The following is a 19844-nucleotide window of genomic DNA, read 5'->3' as shown; positions in this document are numbered from 1 at the left end:
TAAGCTTACATTGGACAGCCTAAATGGGCAAAATTTAGGCTTTCCTCTGCGTCCATACTTGAGCAAGTATGCTCCTTTCTTAAGAGCAGTGATAGCCTGTAATAGAAAAAAGTCTGTTAAAATGTCATATACTCTATATCAACAATACATTGATGTAATCTTTTGAAAAAGAATCACAGAAGAACTTGGGTCCAGTGAGATATGTAAGATTCTGCCTCAGAATAACTATAGAATCAAATAAAATAAAAGATGATTGCAACATATCAGACCCAGACAACGCATAATATACAGCTGCAGCACTACTGGACACTACGCACCACAATGCAACAACGTAAGTGAGAGAAAAGCATAAGAATCATCAGGAAAGATGCAATAACAAGAAAAGGAGTGTATGAATAAGATGTAACAGCAAAGCAAAAAAAAATTGAAGAGAGCATTCGAGTGACTTTTGATGTCATAGGAAAACAATGCATGAGGTAACAACATAAGCAGAACCAATATTTTAATTATTTGGTGACAAACCTGTCAGATTATACTGGTCCACAAGTTCCAATCAGTAAGATATCTTGTCTCCTTCACAGCATATAATGATGTGTGAGATGCAAGTTGTCTATTTCATGCCTGATGTTAACCTTTTGGTGGTTTAAGGAAGTAATCATCATTACTCCTGTAAGATTTTGAATCCCGACATGATATTAGATATTGCACACATTTCAATGGAGCACAGTGCATACAATAGTACAAGGTATGCTTATGCTGGGTGATTTGTTCTATCATAGAAGATCTATTAACAAGCTATCATGTCTACTGTCATTGATCGAAGGATGGTATGAAATCTGCATGTGCAATTCAATCTATCATGGAAACATTAGTTTTGGACTACTGATAGTTGCTTTTAGCTACAGATCCAACCTCCTACATGAGAGAATACTTAGGCATCTCGATCAGTTTCTAATGCATCTAATGATCTAAGGCTGTATTTTGTGGCCAAACCTCATGGAAATTCTACATCTTCTCTTCTCCCTTTAAATTTTGTTCTAGAAGAGATGGTTGCTAAAGACAACTTTCCTCAAGTTCTTGTCATCCCACATCCAGTTCCTGAAGATCAGGCTCCTTCCATTCTTTGGGCAATACCTATGGAACCTTAGTCGGCTCTGAAATGGAGCATGCTATTAACAAACTTTCCAAGCAGAAGTTTTGCCAGCAATGTTCCACCACTACAGCTGTTTATGCTCACTATGGTTCTGCTAAGAATTTTGTTTCATCAGAGGCTGTGAAGACTTGGAAGCTAATTGACTGCATATACAGGTTTGAGATTGGCTAACACTATCTCATCCTCAACCCGAACATTTCTAACACTTATTATGCTTGCTCCCTTTTATAGATAGCCTTGGGTCACATCACATCCTAGATATGCCTTTATAGCTCATCATTACCTATGCAAACTTGGTTACAAATTTTATTTCTCATAGCACCACTCCTTTTTGGGTATCCCAGCAGGGAAGTATTGCCTATAGTATAGCAAAAGATTCTTCCCATGTCCTGTTCCTTAACATTGCTACTAATATTCCTAAAAAGACTTTTTACAAGACTAAAGCTACAAATATTTATTTGAATCTTCTTGTCCTGTGAACGATCATTATTAGTGGAAGTTGAATAGGATCATTATTAGATGGGCACTAGCAGTAAAAGAGAGGTGGGGGGAAGGGTAGTCCATCAATTAACATGGCTCACATACATGTCTCTTGTCTGGTCCTATCGTTTTATCCATTTTAAAAGTTGTAGCAGGGGTAAACTTGTTAAGCAGCCAGCTCTTATGATGTGAGCAGTAAACTTTCTAATGCAACTTTTGCCCTAAGATATTCTAACAATTGGACATCTCTTGTTCTTTTAAAGGTTGTGCCAAGTGCCATAGTTAATGAATGTGGTTGCATGTCAATACAGCAATGATTTGCTAGTGTGGTCTCAACTCAACCCTTTAGTCCTCAAGCACATGACAGAGTTCATCAAGTTCATCATGCTGGATTCCATGTCAAAGAAGATGAGGGGAGGAATCTAGAAAATAAAAACAAATTTTATTGTATTTCAGATCTATTTGTGGAAAGCCTGTCCCACACCAATACAGATAATTTAAGTATGCATAAACAAATATACTGACATATGTATACAACATATAATGTTCAGACATACACAGACATATACAAATCTCCAGTACACTATAAGAAAATTTCCAGTTTATCTGAAAATTGAAAGGATCTGAAATTTTGAATGTCACAAGACCCTACAACATTCAAGAAGTGTTTGAAAAATCAGTCAATGGAAAAGTTCACAAAATATGTTGTTGAAGTTAAGAACTTGAGCTATGAATGCAATATGCTGGAGTATGTCAACTTAGACATGCCACGATTTTCAGGAAAAAGCTACAAAACACAGTGGCAGCTGTCTCTGTAGACCATGAGTTTCCAGTATAGAAGCAAAATGGAGGTGGACAGATGTTATCTAGAAATACCATTCACAAACTATGTTTAGAATGTATCATCTAGCATGTCATTCTTTTGTTCTCTCTCTTATCTCTCTACCATTTCCACAAGTACCTCAAGGCTCTATTATTTTTAAGCCCCTCTCTCTTAACCACTTCATTTCATCAAAGAAGTGTTAATGGTGGCACCCAAGGTTTCAGGAACCGCTACCGAGATCCATACTAGTTCCTGTTTGGTATGGTATGATACGGTACCATCCCGTACCGACATTAAAAAATCAAAAAAAATACCACCTACCACCACTTAAAAATTAAAAAAAAAAACATGGAACCGTACTGAACCGGCCCCATACCAAACCGAACCATTTAGTTTCGCACGGTTCGGGCCCATACCATACCGTACTGATCGGTGTGGTCCAGTTTGGGCCATGTACCGAAAAATCGGCCTAAACCGTGCTGGTTCTCCGCCAGTACGATATGGTATGGGATGTACCGACCGGTTCAAACTGGTACAGAATACCATGGTGGCACCCATCTTCGCTCATGCAAGATAAACAATATGGTAAAGGAAACAATCAACATAATTAAGTAAAGATAAAAAAGAAGCTAATAATAGTAGAAGATCATTTCTTCCTTTTGAAAGGCCCTTATCCTATCATCAATTTACCCATGAATCACACCAAAAAGTATCATAATTTTATGTAACCCAAACTTACCTAACTATCTAGTATTTTAGGAGTTGATTTAGGCAAAATGCAACAAAGTCTCTAATAGGGAGAAAGGGTGGACTAAGTGTTAGGGATCTTCCAAAGGGACGTGGAGATCTGGAACCAGCACAAAATCAACCAAGAAGGGGCGTCCAAGCTGGAGATGGCAGCCACAAAGAGAGAGGCAGCAAGATCTAGGTGCTAGGGATTAGGGTGCTAAGGTTTGGGGCATCCACCTTCAACCCTAGGGGCGGCTAGGGTTTTTCCAAGAGAGAGGAGGGCGTGGAGAACAAGAGAGAGAGAGAGGAGACAGGTAGGGAGAAAGGCTCTTTGCATTCCCTTATTATCTTTGATCTAATTACATGTATATATATACCTATACAAATAGATCAAACCTTAGTCCATAAACTCCCATGGCTAACCCAATGTGATTGCACTTAACCCAAGCCCATGTACATCCATGACTTGACATACTCTCACCCCCTTGTACCCAAACCCAGTCCAAACATGGATTAAGCCCATTCAAGACCCAAATCGTTGGGCTTCATGATCGTGGAGTGCTGAATCTCCACCCTAAGACCAAATCGGTCCTAGTTCTAGGACCCAAATCAGTCTTAGACTCATAGAGCTAACACCATAGCTCCTCACCTGACCTCCTAAGGCTTGGGAGTACCACACCTAAGCCTATAATCTCCACCTTGATGCCCCAAAGCCTTGGCAAACTTCGCGTGGTTCATCTGTACCAACCTGCTGTCGCCGTGCACCCTGACAGCACTATGTGCAAATCCCATCGTCAATGCCAAAACTTTTAGCCTTGGAGCTCCCTTGGAGGCCTCTGAGATGTCCACCTTCTCTTGGGCTGAAGATCCTTCCTTGCATTTGGACACCCACTTACGTCCTGTAGGCTTCCTTCTGCTGGACAGCTGCACCAACCATCATTTCAGGTTCTCCTGAAGGAACTGTAACTCTTCTGGTATGCCCTGGACCTATCTATCTTCTCCTTATTTTGCCTTAGCCTCTTTACATTTTTCAGGATCCCCTCTTGCTGCAACCAATGCATATGACACCATTTCCTTAAAGCCATTCCTTTCCGACTGCCGCACATTCTGCATTGACTTGTACAGTGCAACACCACCACTGGTGCTGGAATTTTTCTCCTTCTCTTGCACCCCTCGGCCCTGAACTTGTGCCAAAACTCCCTCTACATGTGGAGGCACCTTTGGATGGTGCTCCACCTGAATATCAAGTCCTCTTGATGCACTTGCAAAAAGCAAAACTGAAAATGAGGTCAACTGCCCAATACTGTCTTGTTGGGCCTCTTGCTGCTCCATCGCTACTGCTGTCATTTCAGATCCTCCACATACCGCGGACTCTTTCGAACTATTAAGAGAAAATTCTCCTCTGAATCAGCAACGGCACTAAGAAAATCAGTCCCTTCCTTTCTCCCTTGCACTTCTTCCAAAGCGGACAATCTCGCTTAAAGTGCCCTGCTTCATTATACTTGAAGCACCTTGCCTCCTTGCTGTTTTTTCGAAACTTGTTCCGCCCTTTGTGCTCGCTCTTATCGTTTCCTTTCTTGGGCCTCTTCCCTGCGATGAGGCCCTCCTAGGAAACACCTTCCTTTGTCATCCATTCTCTCTGCTCATTGGACCTAAGAACTGAGACCAGCTCTTCATAATTCAGCATCTCCTTATCATACAGCAGGATCGTCACCAATGGATCAAAACTACCGGACAGCGAGCATAGCAAGAGTAAGCTCTTGTCCTCCTCTTCCATCTTCACCCCAAGGTTCAGCAAATCCATGCTCATTTGGTCGAACCGCTGAATATGACTCATAATATCTCCACCTTCATACATCCGAAGACTATACAATTGCTTCTTCAGCATCAACTTGTTGCACATGTTCTTCCCCATATACATGGTGTGCAACCTTGACCACAACCCCTTGGATGACCTCTCCTCTAATACGTCATACAAAACTGAGTCCGCCAAACAGCCTCTAATCGTTGAACATGCCCTCTTTCTCAAAAAACTCCACTGTCTATCCGTCATATCGTCCAGTCTTTCCTCCAAGGTCGGATCCAACCCGAGTTAGACCAACAGATCCTCCACCCTAACCTTCCATATCGAGAAGCTTCTCTTTCCATCAAACTTCTCAAACTGCACCTTCAGCCCACTGCTCATGGTTGGCACCAATCATAATCATAACAAAGGTAGATCAGATTTGAGAAGGTATATCTTGAAAGAGGGTCTGCAGATTTTTCTTTTCTTGAAGAAATTCCTTTCTTGTTCCTCCCCATACAACCAGATGTTGGGGGGCTTCTTTTCTTGACTCCTACCAAATGTAGAGGCACTCACCAAGATTTGAAATACCTGGAACTAGTAAGAAAAAGATCTAAAAAGGATGTAAACAGGGATTCCTAATGTGACTAGGACTTCTCTTATTGGCAGCCTTGTGCTCCACGGGCTTCTCCTTCTTTTCCACGCTCAATCTGGATTCTCCTTGACTTCTACCACATGTAGAGGTCCTCACCAGGCCTTTAAAACCTGAAAACATCAAGAAGATTCATTCAAAGGAGGGGACAAGGATTTCTGCTGGGACTAGGACTCCTTGATTACTGCCTTGTGCTGCACCTAGTCCTTCAAAGACTCTTCTTTTTCTCTTCCACACCCAACCAAGCTTTAATATCAATTGTTAGGGATCTTCCAAAGGGGCGTGGAGATCTGGAACCAGCACAAAATCAACCAAGAAAGAGCATCCAAGCAGGAGATGGCAGCCACAAAGAGAGGCGCAGCAAGATCTAGGTGCTAGGGTTTGGGGTGTCCACCTTCAACCCTAGGGGTGGCTAGGATTTTTCCAAGAGAGAGGGTGTGAAGAACAAGAGAGAGATGAGAGAGATAGGGAAAAAGGCTCTTTTCATTTTCTTATTACATTTGACCTAATTACATGTATATATATACCTCTATAAATAGATCAAACCCTAGCTCAAAAGCTCCCATGGCTAACTCAATGTGATTGCACTCAACTCAAGCCTATGTACACCCATGACTTGACATACTCTCACCTCCTTGGACCCAAACCTAGTCCAAACATGGATTAGCCGACTCAAGACCCAAATCCCTGAGCCTTATGACTGTGGAGGGCTGAACCTCCACTCTAGAACCAAACCGGTCCTAGTCCTAGGATCCAAACCAATCCTAAATTCATAGAGCCAACACCATAGCCCCTCACCTGGCCTCCCAAAGCTTGGGAGCACCACACCTAAGCCTACACTAAGAACATAGACTGCAAACAAATTCAAAATGATCCAGAAGATAGGGGGGGCAGCTAATGTAGATGTAATATGTCCAATTAGCTAGCACTGCACAAATCTTTCTAGCAGCCAAAACAGCTATCAATGGAAAAATAAAAAACTGTACAAGACCTGAGACAAAGTTTAATTGATTCAGAAGTGAAGTCACAGCTGTCAGCTGATGTCAATGAAATATGATAAATTAGCTAGATTCACCCCAATCATCTGTATACCGTAAAGTCCAAAACTTTTGGTATCAATGAGAAAAGGAATGATACAGGATCCACAACAACCAGCTGCTTCAGGGGCTAAGATATGGATGCAAAACATTTCAACATGCAAAAAAGAGCCAATAAGTTTATTTAATACAACATTAAAACATTGAAATTTAAGAAGCATAGCAAGGGCAGAATAATGGGGAGGAATTATATACTTCGAGGGGAAAACTTCAACACAATAGGTCAAAAGGAGGTGGGAGCATACCTATTTCAATCGCCAATAAAAGTGTTGTTAGACTATTATTGTATTTATGGTGGCTTATTTTATTTTTTTACTTCTATGTCTTATTTGTACATATCCATTTATGCTAAGTCATCTAGACATATCTCTATAAATATTAATACAACCCTAGAGAGGGGTGTGTTGCTTTTACCTATATTTTTCATAGTATCAGAGCCAAAACCCTAACCTTAGGATAAACTGCTGCCATAAGTGATCATCTCCGCTGGATCCATATACCCATCATCAAATCTTTTTTCTTTCATATTATTTTTCTTGCTTTTTTACTACTTGCTACAGTACCACTACAGTACATCGCAACAGTACTGCTAGAGTACCAGTCTGCTACAGTAAATCCTGCTACAGTACCAACTATTAATTCCTTGGTGTGACTTTTATTCTATCATCTTACAACAAACTTATAACAGCTAACATGTCTTCACTACTTCCTATCATCAACAACACTACCTATCTTATTTGGAAACAAGTGTTTTTAAACGTGCTTAAAAGTTTTGGAGTCTCCTCACATGTAGATGGCATGGCCATCGTCCCTTCTCAAACAATTAAGGGAACCGACAACAAAGTTTTGGCCAATCTGGCCTCCTCTATTTGGAAGAAGGAAGATACAATTATACTGTCATGGATTAACGCAACGTTGCCTCTGAGTATTTTACAGATGGTGATATCTACTTCACCAAAGATAGCACGCGAGGCTTGGATGGCGAGTAAGGCATATTTTTTAGATAAAATTGTATCCACCACATTTTCTCTCAAGTCGGAACTTCGGAATGTAAAGAAGAGAATAATGAGCATGATCGAGTATATGCAGAAGATCAAGGCTATCAGAGATGCCCTAGATGCAATTAGAGAAGACGAGCCAAATCACAATCTTATGATGACTATTCTTTCAGGACTTCTAGAAGAATATCGAGAATTTGTGAGTGCATTGAACACTTACCAAGCTAAGCCCACCTTCAATCAACTCCCTCCTCTCATGCAAGAGGAGACCGTAGTACAAACGAAAAGTCATCATCCAGCAAAATCATCATAGGATGCCAGTGCCCTTTATGGCAACCGAGGCCGAGAAAATCAAGGTGGCCGTGGTGGTAGATCTCATGGAGACCATGAATAGAGAAGAGGTCGTGGACAGCCGTATGGTCGAGGATCTCCAGAAACATATTCTTCGCAACCTTTTTTATATAATCCCAATTTTTTTTCTAATTCTTTTCCATAGCCACAGATGCAAAACAAGCCATTGACTTCACCACATCAGCCGACATCTTCATCACCATGCACTGGAGTGTAGTGCTAAATATGTAGCAAATTCAATCACACTGCTCTTCAATGCAGACAGAGGTTTAATCACGCCTTTGTCTCTGACAACCTTCCACAAATTTTTGCGGCCATGAACCTTCATGAATCCCCTGAGGAGGTCTGGTATCCTAACACTAGTGCTTTGAATCATATGATGACAGATCTAGGTATGCTTTTGAGTTCTATGCCCTATAGTAGAAGAGATAGAATTTTTGTTGATAATAGTCAACTACTTTCTATTGCAAAAATTGGTGAAACAAAATTGAATACTCCTACTCGATCTTTTGATTTAAAAAAATATTCTTGTTATTCCTATTCCTTCTATATAATGCAACTTACTTTTTGTTCATCAGTTTTGTCGCAACAATAACTCAACATTCGAATTTGACTCAACTAATTTTTTTTGTGAAGGACAAGGAAACTGGGATGGATTTTCTACGATGTAGTAGTCCGGAAACATCACTTAATCATTTATTTTCGAGAGTAGCAAGCATAGAAAATAAGCCAAAATCTGCTTTGGTTGCTATGACACTTAGTAACGATCTTTGGCATAGGAGGTTAGATTATTCGAGTCAATTGGTTTTGTCTGTTTATGAAAGAGAATAATGTGCCATTTGAATCTAAAATAAATTTGTCTCATTCCAATACCTATCATATTGGCAAACATGTGAAATTTTTCTTTAACGAATCTGAGTCCTTTTCGATTTTTTCTTTTCAACTAATTCATTATGATGTATGGCAAGTACCTATTAATTCTGTTTCTGGTTTCAAGTATTATGTTCTGTTTATGGATGATTATTCTTGCTATTCATGGGTATATTTATTAAAATTCAAGCATAAGATGTTTGACAAATTTCTTGAATTTAAGGTTTTAGTTGAGAATATCTTTCAACAGAAAATTAAATCTTTTCAATCTGATGGAGGGAAAGAGTATGATAATGAAAAGTTGCTTACTTTATTTCATAAATATGGTATAATTTACAGAATTTTTTATCTACATACACTACAACAAAATAGGGTAGCTAAATGAAAACATAAACACATTGCTAAATTGTTAGAACTTAGAACTATACTCTTTCAATCTTGCATGCCTGCTAGATTTTGGGCTGATGCAATTCAAACTGCTATTTTTCTCATTAATCGTACTCCCTTTATTACTGTTTTAAAAGGCAAATCATCTTATTATGTCTTGTATGGCTATCCTTTTCATGATTTGCAACTTTTGAAGATATTCGGATGCTTATCCTATCCAGATCTACAGAATATCACCGATCATAAGCTCTCTCCTTGATCTTTACCTTGTGTTTACTTGAGAATTTCTGATAAACACACAGGGGTTCCGATGCCTTTATCCAAGTATCGGTAACGTTTATATTTCTCGACATATTACATTTATTGAATCCATTTTTCCATACTCTTGTCTCTCCAAATTTATCGACTCTACACATTCTCATTCAAATTTTTAATTATTTCAAGAATTTTTGTCAAATCCATTTCTGTTAGGTAGTGATCCCTCTACCTCAAAGCAATCTCATAATTTGATTTTTTTTTCTAACAACAATTCTGCTTGGAATTCTTCTGGATACTCTAGCAATGTTTCACTAAATTCCTTATGATTGGAAAGATTGCCTATCAATGAGATCTCTACCTCCTCCCACCTAGGACAGAGACACGTCTCGTCTGATAATCCGAAACAACTTCATGTCTATATTAGAAGATCTCATCCTCTCAAATTTAAAACCGAACCCCCAATCATAGTTGAAACCACACCCAAGCCTGTATTCCCAAATCGAACTAGTCCACAAGGACTGATCCCTCACTCAGACCAGTTGAGACCGATCCAGTTGTTGGGACCAGTTCCTCTAATATGATCGAGCCGCCACCCTCATCTATATGCTTCATCGCTCTTGCATTGTCTCCCATTCGCAGCCACCTTATGCTCATGAGGTCACTAGTCCAAAAGTGAAATATGTCCTCTTTCCTCCTGGCTTTCATATCTTCTACTTTACCTACCGAACCTAACTCTTTTTCTGAAGCCTTTCAGCATGCAGATTGGCGATAAGCAATGTTGGATGAATATCAAGCCTTACTCTCCAATGATACCTAAGATTTTGTGCCTTCACCGCGCTCTGTTAATCTCATCGACTGCAAGTGGATCTTCAAAATGAAAGAGAAGGCAAATGGCTCTTTGGAGTGCTTTAAGGCTTGGTTGGTTGCTCAAGGCTATAAACAGCAACCAAGGATCGACTTTGATGAGACCTTCTCCCTGATAGTTAAGCCTAGGACTGAGCAAATAACCGAAATCCGAAGAAACCCACCCAATCCAATCCAACCCAATAAATATCGGTTTCGATCGGTTGAAAGACATAAATCGGGTGAAATCGGATTGGGGTATATAAAAAATCGATTATTTATGGTCGGATTCGGTTCCTACACTTTTAATCCATATGAAACCGAACCCAACTGATGTAGTATTTCACAAACTCACTTTTATTTTGGACGGCATTGTTTAGACGTCAATATTTCAATACTTTATTTAGACTTTATTCGAAAGGTTTAGGTCTTTTTTGCATTAAATTGACATTAAAAAAAAATAAATAAGCTTAAGTGGGTCAATATTGGACTTAAAATCAACCTTGGATCAACATTGAAGTTCAAACCGACACAACCTACCCAAACCCATTGCAAACCATTCACTTCGGTTTCAAACGGTTAATAGATGATAAATGGTCAGCAGCGGGTTAAATTTTCTTCAACCCGATTGGGTTCGGATGAATAAATTTTTCTCTCAATCCGACTGAACCCGATCCGTGCTCAACCCTAGTTAAGCCCACTACCACTTGCGCTATCTTGTCTATTGTTATCTCTTCTAGGTGGTTTCTTCGACAGTTAGATATTAACAATACCTTCCTTCATGGGATGTTGTCTGCTACATAAAGTAGCTGTCTGATTTTGTGCATCCATCCTACCCCCACTATGTTTATCGCTTGCGGAAGACTATTTATGGGCTCAAACAGGCATCAGGTGCCTGATTTCAACACTACTTTTCTTTCTGAGTTGGGTTTTCAGGAGAGTACAACCGATCCTTCCATATTTGTCTTTCGTTCTGCACAAGAGATCATTATCCTCTTATTATATGTTGATAATCTTATCATTACTGATAGCTCCTCTCTATTGGCTTCCTTAATTTTCATCTTGCATGCTGAGTTTGCCATGAAAGATCCAAGCCCTCCTCATTACTTCCTAAGAGTGGAAGTATCTAATTCAACTAGTGGTGTATTCCTTATTCAACAAAAGTATACTCATAACCTTCTGTAGCGCCAAGGTTTCTCCTCTAGCAAGCCAGTCTCTACTCTTCTTGCACTTAACACCAATCTATCCACTCATGAAGGTGGCTTGCTTGATGACTCTTACACTTATCATCAGATCATGAGGGCTTTGCAATATCTTATTTTCACTTATCCAGACATCTCTTATGCTATCAACCTCATAGCCTAATTTTTGCATGCTCTGCATGAACCATATTTCCAAGCTGTTAAGTGCATCCTTCGCTACATTCATAGTACTTTGTCCTATGGGCTTTAGTTTTCTTGACGTCAGCATCCGTCCTTAGTGGCCTATTCAGATGCAAACTGGACAAGATAACCTCATACTCGGTGCTTTATTTCTAATTTTTGTATCTTTCTGGATGCAAATCTTATTTTTCGATCTGCTAAGAAACAATCGACTATCTCTTGATCAAACTCCGAAGTCGAATATCGCTCTGTCGCATTCACACTTGCTGAGACCATCTCGATTCGCCATCTTTTTCAAGATCTTGGCATGGCCCTTGTGTAGCCTATCTCTATTTATTATGATAATCTCAGCACTACTTATATTACGGTCAATCCAGTTCTTCATGCGTGCACCTAGTACATTAAGCTTGATCATCACTTCCTATGAGAGTTTAAATGGACGATTTGTCTCTTCTTCACATTTCTTCTGACAAACAACTTGTTGATATCTTTACAAAGCCATTGTCCACTTTCCGATTTACTCTACTTCGATCCAATCTTTACATTTGACCACGGGATGTTCAGATTGCAAGGGATGTTAGAGTATTATTGTATTTATGGTATTAGATGTATTTATGACAGTAGAATATTAGGCTTATTTTATTTTTTACTTATATGTCTTATTTGTATATGTCTATTTATGCTAAGTTATCTATACATATCTTTATAAATATTAATACAACCCTAGAGAGGGATGTGTTGCTTTTACCCATATTTATTAGGTGTGATGATAACAATATGCATAAGGGTAAACATGCTCTACAACATAGCTTACGTGATGTATCGAATCATATTTCAAATATCAAGAATGAAGCAATATTAATAGATGCAGATATAGTGAATTCTTAATACCTGAAATCCTCCAAATACGGTACCCCCCCCAACTCTAATCTCAGTCCTACTTTCTCATTCATTTTGTAACAATTCCAAACCCCTTGCTAATTAATTGTTGCTTACAGTTATTCTGCTATACACGAAAATTGAAAACTCCCAAGAAGGTGTACTTTTTTTTTTTTGTTGAATCACTTCTAATCTTTTGTCATAATTGAACCATTTTATCAACTTTTCTTAAGGATTTATGAAGAAAAAAACACTAGATAAGACATTTAGTAACTTCAATTAATTTTATACACCTCCTGGCAATTTGATTCCTAAATCTTTTCAGAAGAACTACTCCATCTTTTTGCACCCAAATTTGCTTGTAAACCCAGCTGATCAGGCTAATAAGGTCAAGCCTTTCTTAGGCAATAATAATACTAGATAACACATTTTTGATCATATGGAGGCATATTGGCGGCAAAAGTAACAGAGGACAAGCAGATTATTTGCTTCAAAAGATGGCTTTAGTCAATCATGTAAAAGATAAAATTTAATTCAGAACCTGCAAGGCCCAAGAAAACGGAATCAATTTTTGGGAAAGAATACAGAAAGCAATCGAACTTCAGGTGACAGAATTTTATGCTTCTATCTTATCAATGGCTAGAGAGAATGGTCAAGGATAAGAATCTATCGTAGAAAGAACGCCATTACATTGACCCTAATAATGGGACAAAGAAAGGTTTGCTGCACCTCCTGTTATGTCTTATTTAGATGCAAACCATGACATGCGTGAGTATCCCTTGCATGCATGGCAGACCCACTAAGCACATTTATGGTTATTGAGGTACTAAAGTTTGTAAAACAACCATGTAAAAGGTAGACTTACCACTGATACAAAAGACAGCATACTAATAGGATATTGAGGGATCCAAACAACCCATATCTATCTATCTACCAAATAGGCTGACACATTGAGACTATATATCAAAAACTATAATTTGATGGGTGTAAGCCAACAAAACAATAATCATCTCAAGCATTTTTTGCATCAACAGATGAACAAATGTTGTCTACCACATAAATTTTTTAAAAAAGAGAGAGAGCGAGAGATTGAAACAACAATCAACTATTGGCATAAATCAGAAGAAAAATCCTTGATTTGCCAACTTTAATTCAGTCAAGAATGACCAGAGATCAAAAGAAACAAGGAATCTTACACCATTCACTATCCCACGCAAAGTAATAGGGAACAGAATCGACAATTAAAAGCACTATATAATCTTTATATCCATGACATTATCATGATTTCTAAGGCCAACTCTTCAAAAATAGATACTTTCTTAAAAGCATTTCTCACTACTCTATCCTGTTTCGCCACAAGTCGCCACCTAAACCAGGTGCTTAAGCATTCTAGGTAATGATTGCTGAGTTACCATGATATATCTAAGCTATATAGCCTTGAGTTGGCATACAAGCACATGTCAACAAGTTCATGCATGCTGCCCTAGTTTGTGAGAGGAGACAGAAGACTGTTGTTAACTGTAAAAAGACCTTTATAATTTAGATATATCTAACTCCATTTTAACTAACATAGATATATTGATTTTTCCATTTCTTCCTCTAAAACTTCCTTTCTTTCTTCTTATTCTTGATCCCCCCTTTTAACCTTCTTCAATATTATTGATTCTCTTTCCTTCTCTTGTTTTTCCTTTTCATCCATCTTTTCTCTTTTATCAATATCAAGGAGAGAAAATTTTACCTTTTCCCTGTTTTTCTTTTTCTTTTCTTCTGTTCTTTATTTGTTTTCTTTCTTCCTACATTGTTTCGTTTTCCTTTTTTCAGATTTTTTCCCCTCTCCTTTTCTTCCTTTTGTTTGTCCACAGCTTCTCCATTTTCTTTCTTTGAAAGAGAAAAATTGTTTGACCTATGTGGACTGCCTAGTTATCTAAGCACCACTGAGGGGTCCTTGCTTTGTGAACCCTTTTAGCTGCCTTGATTCCATTAAAGTCTTCTCTAGTCTCCAATTCCTCACGACCAAAAATTCAAGCAATACTGGCAACTTCATTATCACCAACACCGTCTTTAGCCTAGGCTTCATATGTCCAAACCATCACCAACAATTTTCTATTTCTTTATCCTAACAGATGTCACCTTAAGCAACGTATATCATAGTTTTACCTTACAACCATCTCATAGTTCTCATGTTTGTCATGTCATTTTTATGATAATGGAACTCCTTCATTAGCCAACACTTTGATCCATAGTGTAGGGTTAGTCTTAGTTATTTTATGAACTTTTTTGCTTTGAGCATATAACATTCATATGTATGTTGACTTCATCCACCCTGCTTATACCCTAATACAGACATACCTGGCTATCCCTTAACCTATAACCTTCCAGTTAACCATCAAAGTATCAAATGTAGCATCATAAAGAATGATAAGAACCAAATGAGTCCCTGGAGAATTCAGTGGCTGCAATCAAATAAAATGACTGAAAAAACTCCTTTGAGAAGAATGGATGCATAGTGGGAAAATGACTGCAAACTACCAAGACATCAGTACAACCTAAGAAGAAAGTTCGCTAGTTATGCTCGGCAGCTGCAATCACCTACCAAACTCCTGTGACTCTCAGAAACATCATCATATATCCGTCCAAATTTGCTACATGAGTTCGTGAACAAAAGACTGAAAAGCTTTTACCAGGACACTAGCTGGTCTACTCTATACATTCCAACCCAAAATTCTTATAAAATCCCAATGCAGGCAAAATGTTATTTTTATGAACAATAACGCTTAAAGCAATGTAAACTGCCCTACACATCCTTATCCACCAACATTAGAATACCTTCCAATTCAACAATCTAAATTAAAAAATTTCTACTTTTAAGAACTAAAAAAAACAGCTAATTCCTCCGACCAAACAAGCCATTACCTGCTCGACATCCCTCTCGACAGGGCCCGCCCTGCCATGATCCGCCGCTGCTGCCGCCGACATCCCCTCTGCCACAACCAACCTTTAGCAGTGCCTACTCCGCTTCTCCACGACCGAATCCAACCCCGCACCCATTGTCTCCAAGTTAGGACCTGTCATCCACCCATCCATCCAAGTCCTCCAGAAACCGAGTCAGCCTCTAGACACTCCAAATGCCTCCAGGATCCACCGAAGTCGGTCCCGATTCCTCTTCTCCGGCGACAGATTCAGTTCAAAACCTCTCCAAAATCAGAGTCCTCGCTTCCTCGGAGTGCTGTTCGGATCCAAATGCCGAGAGCTCCGAGCTCCAAGTGTACGGGGGAATCGAGGAGAGGGAAAAGGCAAGAGATCAGTGGCCGAGCCGTGGAAGGGAAAGGAAGAGAGAGAGAGATAGATGAGGAGAAGCGCTGTGTCCTCTTCTCTCTTAGCTTTTTTTTTTTCTTTAAATTTTTTTTTTCTCGCCGTATGTTTTTTTTAGTGTACTGATGATACCAGTGGTATTAGTGCTGGTGGATCCAATAAAGGGGGAGAAATGAGAGTAAAAATGGAAAGCCGAGAAGGCGAGGAATGGAAATGGGAATGCAATTGCCCTGTATTTGTAGGTTATTTGCGGTTGTGCCCCTGTTTTTTAAGCCAGGAGTTACCGGATGCCGGTCTGGTCCTCCGCCAGCTGATGCCCGTTAGCCGGAGGCCTGGGAGTCGTGGGATGAGAATGTGAATATGGTCAACCCACGGCGAGGTGGGGTCATTGTAAGGATGTTTCACTTTGATTATTGAATTTTTTAACAGAACTTGATGCATCATGGGTCAATCAATAAGAGCTTGCTAATAATCTTCCACCGACCAATCAAAATCTACCATATGGTTGATCTTAGAGGCACACAGAAAAAAAATTATTGGTTAGAATGGATAAAACTTTTATGATCGAATCGATCGTGAAAAAAATTATGATCGGACCGTCATCACCTGCCACGTTTTTGAAATATACCGCACGAGTTTACACACTCGTTAAAATATTAAAAAAATAAAAATTGATAAATCTTAATAGATTACGTGATGTTTATCAAAATTATTCAAATATTTTTGGGTTTACCCATTCTGATTTTCTTCGTATTTTAACGCACGCATACTTCAGAGACACGGCAGGCGATGACGGTTCGATCATAATTTTTTCTATGATCGGTCTGACTATGAAAAAATTTTAATTCTTCCTGATTTAAATATGCCGGCTTAGGCATATAGTCTCCAGGTTCGATCTTACCCTCACCCTAATACGAGGCTAAGCTTCCACTAGATTTGGTTCTCACTTCTCAAAAGAAATTATTCATAATTTTTTATTTGGTCAAATAGTTTTCCTAACTGTTACTCTTACAATATAATGGATACAAATGTAGAGACAGCACAAAACTCTTTCAAGGTAAGAAAATACTCCCCTCCTCCCTCTCTCTCTCTCTCTCCTCTCTTGGATGGAGGAGTCTCATGAAGCTCTCTCGAGATGCGAAAATACTCCATCTTTCCTCTATTCCATTTCTTAGGTGGAGTCCTGTGAACATAAAGTGAAGAGTTTGTGAGCCTGAAGTATGGTTAAATTCAAAGATGGAGTCACACCCTCAAGAGCTGATACCACAGTCGTATATTCTGAGATAAAATATCGGTTAAGTTTCTCAGTATTGATACCGGAGATTTGGATTCAACTTCTACCTTACCCAATATAAAAGATGGAATATTTCTTACAAAAAAAAAAAAAATGGAATATGTCTCTCTATCTGTTGAGTAAAGAAAATCCTTACGATATATTAATTACTCATGATTAGTTGAGAATATCTTTGCAAGTTCCGAATCAATGATGTTGTATGTAGTTGCTAATGATATTGTCTTTGCTATTGTTTATTTTGTTACCACCCTCATTATGCATTATTTTTACATGAACAAATATATAAAAGCTTGTGAACTTGTGTTTTCTTAATTTTTCTGATTGTCAGGATTCCAACTAAACTTTTGTGAGTTTCTTGCATATGTTCTGGAACTTCAAATCTCCAACTCTAGATGGATTGCTCATGAACATCAAACTTGTGACTATATTTCTAATAGTGGGCCATCCTGGATAAATATATCAACATTGCTTTTTTTGTTTGGAGAATTTAATTTCCATTTTAAAAAGGTTTAAATTTAAAATAGAAATTTTAGTGGATTTCCTTTTTGAAAAGGTTCAAACCTTTAAAAAAACCATTCTTAATAATCTCATGTTAGATATTAAAATAAAAATATACTTGTATTTATTGATTTAGTGGTTTCAGACTGAGTCCAACTTCGGAAGTGATTCACTGGCGTTGATCGGCCATGCACCTGGCATGCAGGCATGTTATGTGCAACGTGTAAGCATTGTCGTTGAGAGAGTCATTGAGATCTTTATGAGCTTATCCGAGGTTTATTTGGATGGAGCTTATAAGAGAGTTCTCAATTTTGAGTCTCAAATACGTCGGAAAGAAAGCCTTGTATGTTCGTAAATCTCCAAGTTAGCCTACTTTGAGCTCTTTTCCTATCTATTTTTTCTTCTCTTATTTTTTATGTTTTCCTCTTTTTCCTTTCTATGCAACTAAAGGGGTCCTTTAGGTGAAACCTCTTTCCAAAGGCCAAAAGGTGGTTTCTTTCTTTCATGTGGCGTTGTGTGGTGGATGGCCTTATCAATTAGCCTACCCACAATCAAATCACTTCTTCAGAGGAAAAGGGAGTGGGAGGCAATTGAAGCGTGCAGCTCCTCCACTTTCCATCAAGGGTCCCCCATGCCAAGGGAGGGCTTGGTGCGCCCATAACGTTTCCTTCTGAACTGAAGCTTTCTAAAGGCAGGCCAAGGCAAGTGAATTGAAAGTGGTATTTGGTGTGTTACCTTTTTGGTCTATAGATATTTTTCACTGCCATGTGATCTAACCCTCATGCCACTTTTTTTTTTTTTTTGTTGATAAAATCCTTAATTCCGCTATGTGAACAACATGGTTTGAAATCTGATGAAGAATCCTGTTCAATTGCCGGTGATCCACATGTTCATTGACAATGGATGATCAAACCGGCAAGAAATATTGTGAAAGTACACTTTCATTATATGTACATGCTCTGCTCAATCATACATCATCAATTGATGCTTTGACGTTGACAAGTAGAAGATCTGAATTCTCCAAAAGATGGTGCCAAATTTCTCTAAAAGGACTTTTACTTATTCTATACTATTTGTGAGGGGAACGGATCCTCTGCGGTATTCAAAAAATATCGTAAGATGCTGTACATATTTTGGAGATGTTTATCAAAAGATGAGTGGCTGCGCGTGCTTACGCACATGTATTAAAATATTAAGAAAAGAGAAATGGATAAATCCTAAAAATATTTGAATAGTTTAGATAAACATCACATAATCATCTTTTTTTTTTATGGACATCCCCGAAGCATGCACAGCATCCTGCAGTACTTTTTGAGTATTGTAGAGGATCCCGTTCTATTTGTGAGAGATTTCTATTTAATTAGTAATTATTGAAAATAACATCCCTAAAATAGTAGTTGTTCTTCAAATCCAAACATTTTGGTTATGACTTTGATATTTTTGATATGTCTTAGATCCAATCATTGTTGATCTAATTAGACTGACCAATAAAAGCTCGTCATATGGCATCCACTAAAAGCACTATGAAGGTAGTTAAAGATTGTCCAATGGGTTGCTGTTACTGTTGGACCCGCGAACACACATACCACGTAATTAGGCTTTACAACATGCATAACATGCGAACACTTATTACTTATTGAACAGTTAAGACATATGCCCATCTTTCTCGATAACCAACACCAACTTGCATTTTATATAATCGACACTTGAAGAACCTCTAGATAGCGTTTGGTGTCCTATATGGGATCACCATTATGATCTAAGATTATCGATGATCCGAATCCTATAGTGATATGATCACTAGTAATCTAAGATCACTATGTTTGATAAGCTATAATTTGGTGATTAAAGATCCTCATATATCCAAGAATAACCTGTTTGGTATTCTATGAAAATTCAAAATTACTGATTATATAATATCAAAACTATCCATAACATATTTCATAAATATATATTTATTAATCATAAATAATATATTATAAAAAAATATTACTATATTTATTAATATATTAATAATGAAGAGATTCTATAAAAATATATTTATTAGTCCTATAA

The 19844-nt window shown here is 38.3% G+C and overlaps 1 protein-coding gene across 3 annotated transcripts in view; it reads right to left on the bottom strand.

Annotated features, from left to right (window-relative positions):
* The window catches only part of LOC105057618 (PH, RCC1 and FYVE domains-containing protein 1), a 29502-nt gene extending 13372 nt beyond the window's left edge, over positions 1-16130 (bottom strand). Inside the window, exons 1-3 of one of the 3 annotated variants that reach the window (XM_073248534.1) lie at positions 15599-16127; positions 523-667; positions 10-96 (exon numbers count right to left, since the gene is read on the bottom strand). Coding sequence is in view for 2 of the 3 variants with exons in the window: in XM_029268257.2 (XP_029124090.1) it covers positions 10-96; positions 15599-15661 (150 nt within the window). In the remaining variant the exon portion in view is untranslated. Of the gene's footprint in view, positions 1-9; positions 97-522; positions 668-15598 lie in introns of all 3 variants that reach the window. The other 2 variants (XM_029268257.2, XM_010940270.4) reach the window with 2 other exon arrangements.
* Between the last annotated feature and the right edge of the window lie 3714 nt (positions 16131-19844).

This window comes from Elaeis guineensis, chromosome 14 (assembly GCF_000442705.2).
Source record: "Elaeis guineensis isolate ETL-2024a chromosome 14, EG11, whole genome shotgun sequence".
NCBI classification, from domain to species: domain Eukaryota; kingdom Viridiplantae; phylum Streptophyta; class Magnoliopsida; order Arecales; family Arecaceae; genus Elaeis; species Elaeis guineensis.
Note: the sequence above shows the minus strand (reverse complement) of the source record. Positions and strands in the feature narration are given on the sequence as shown.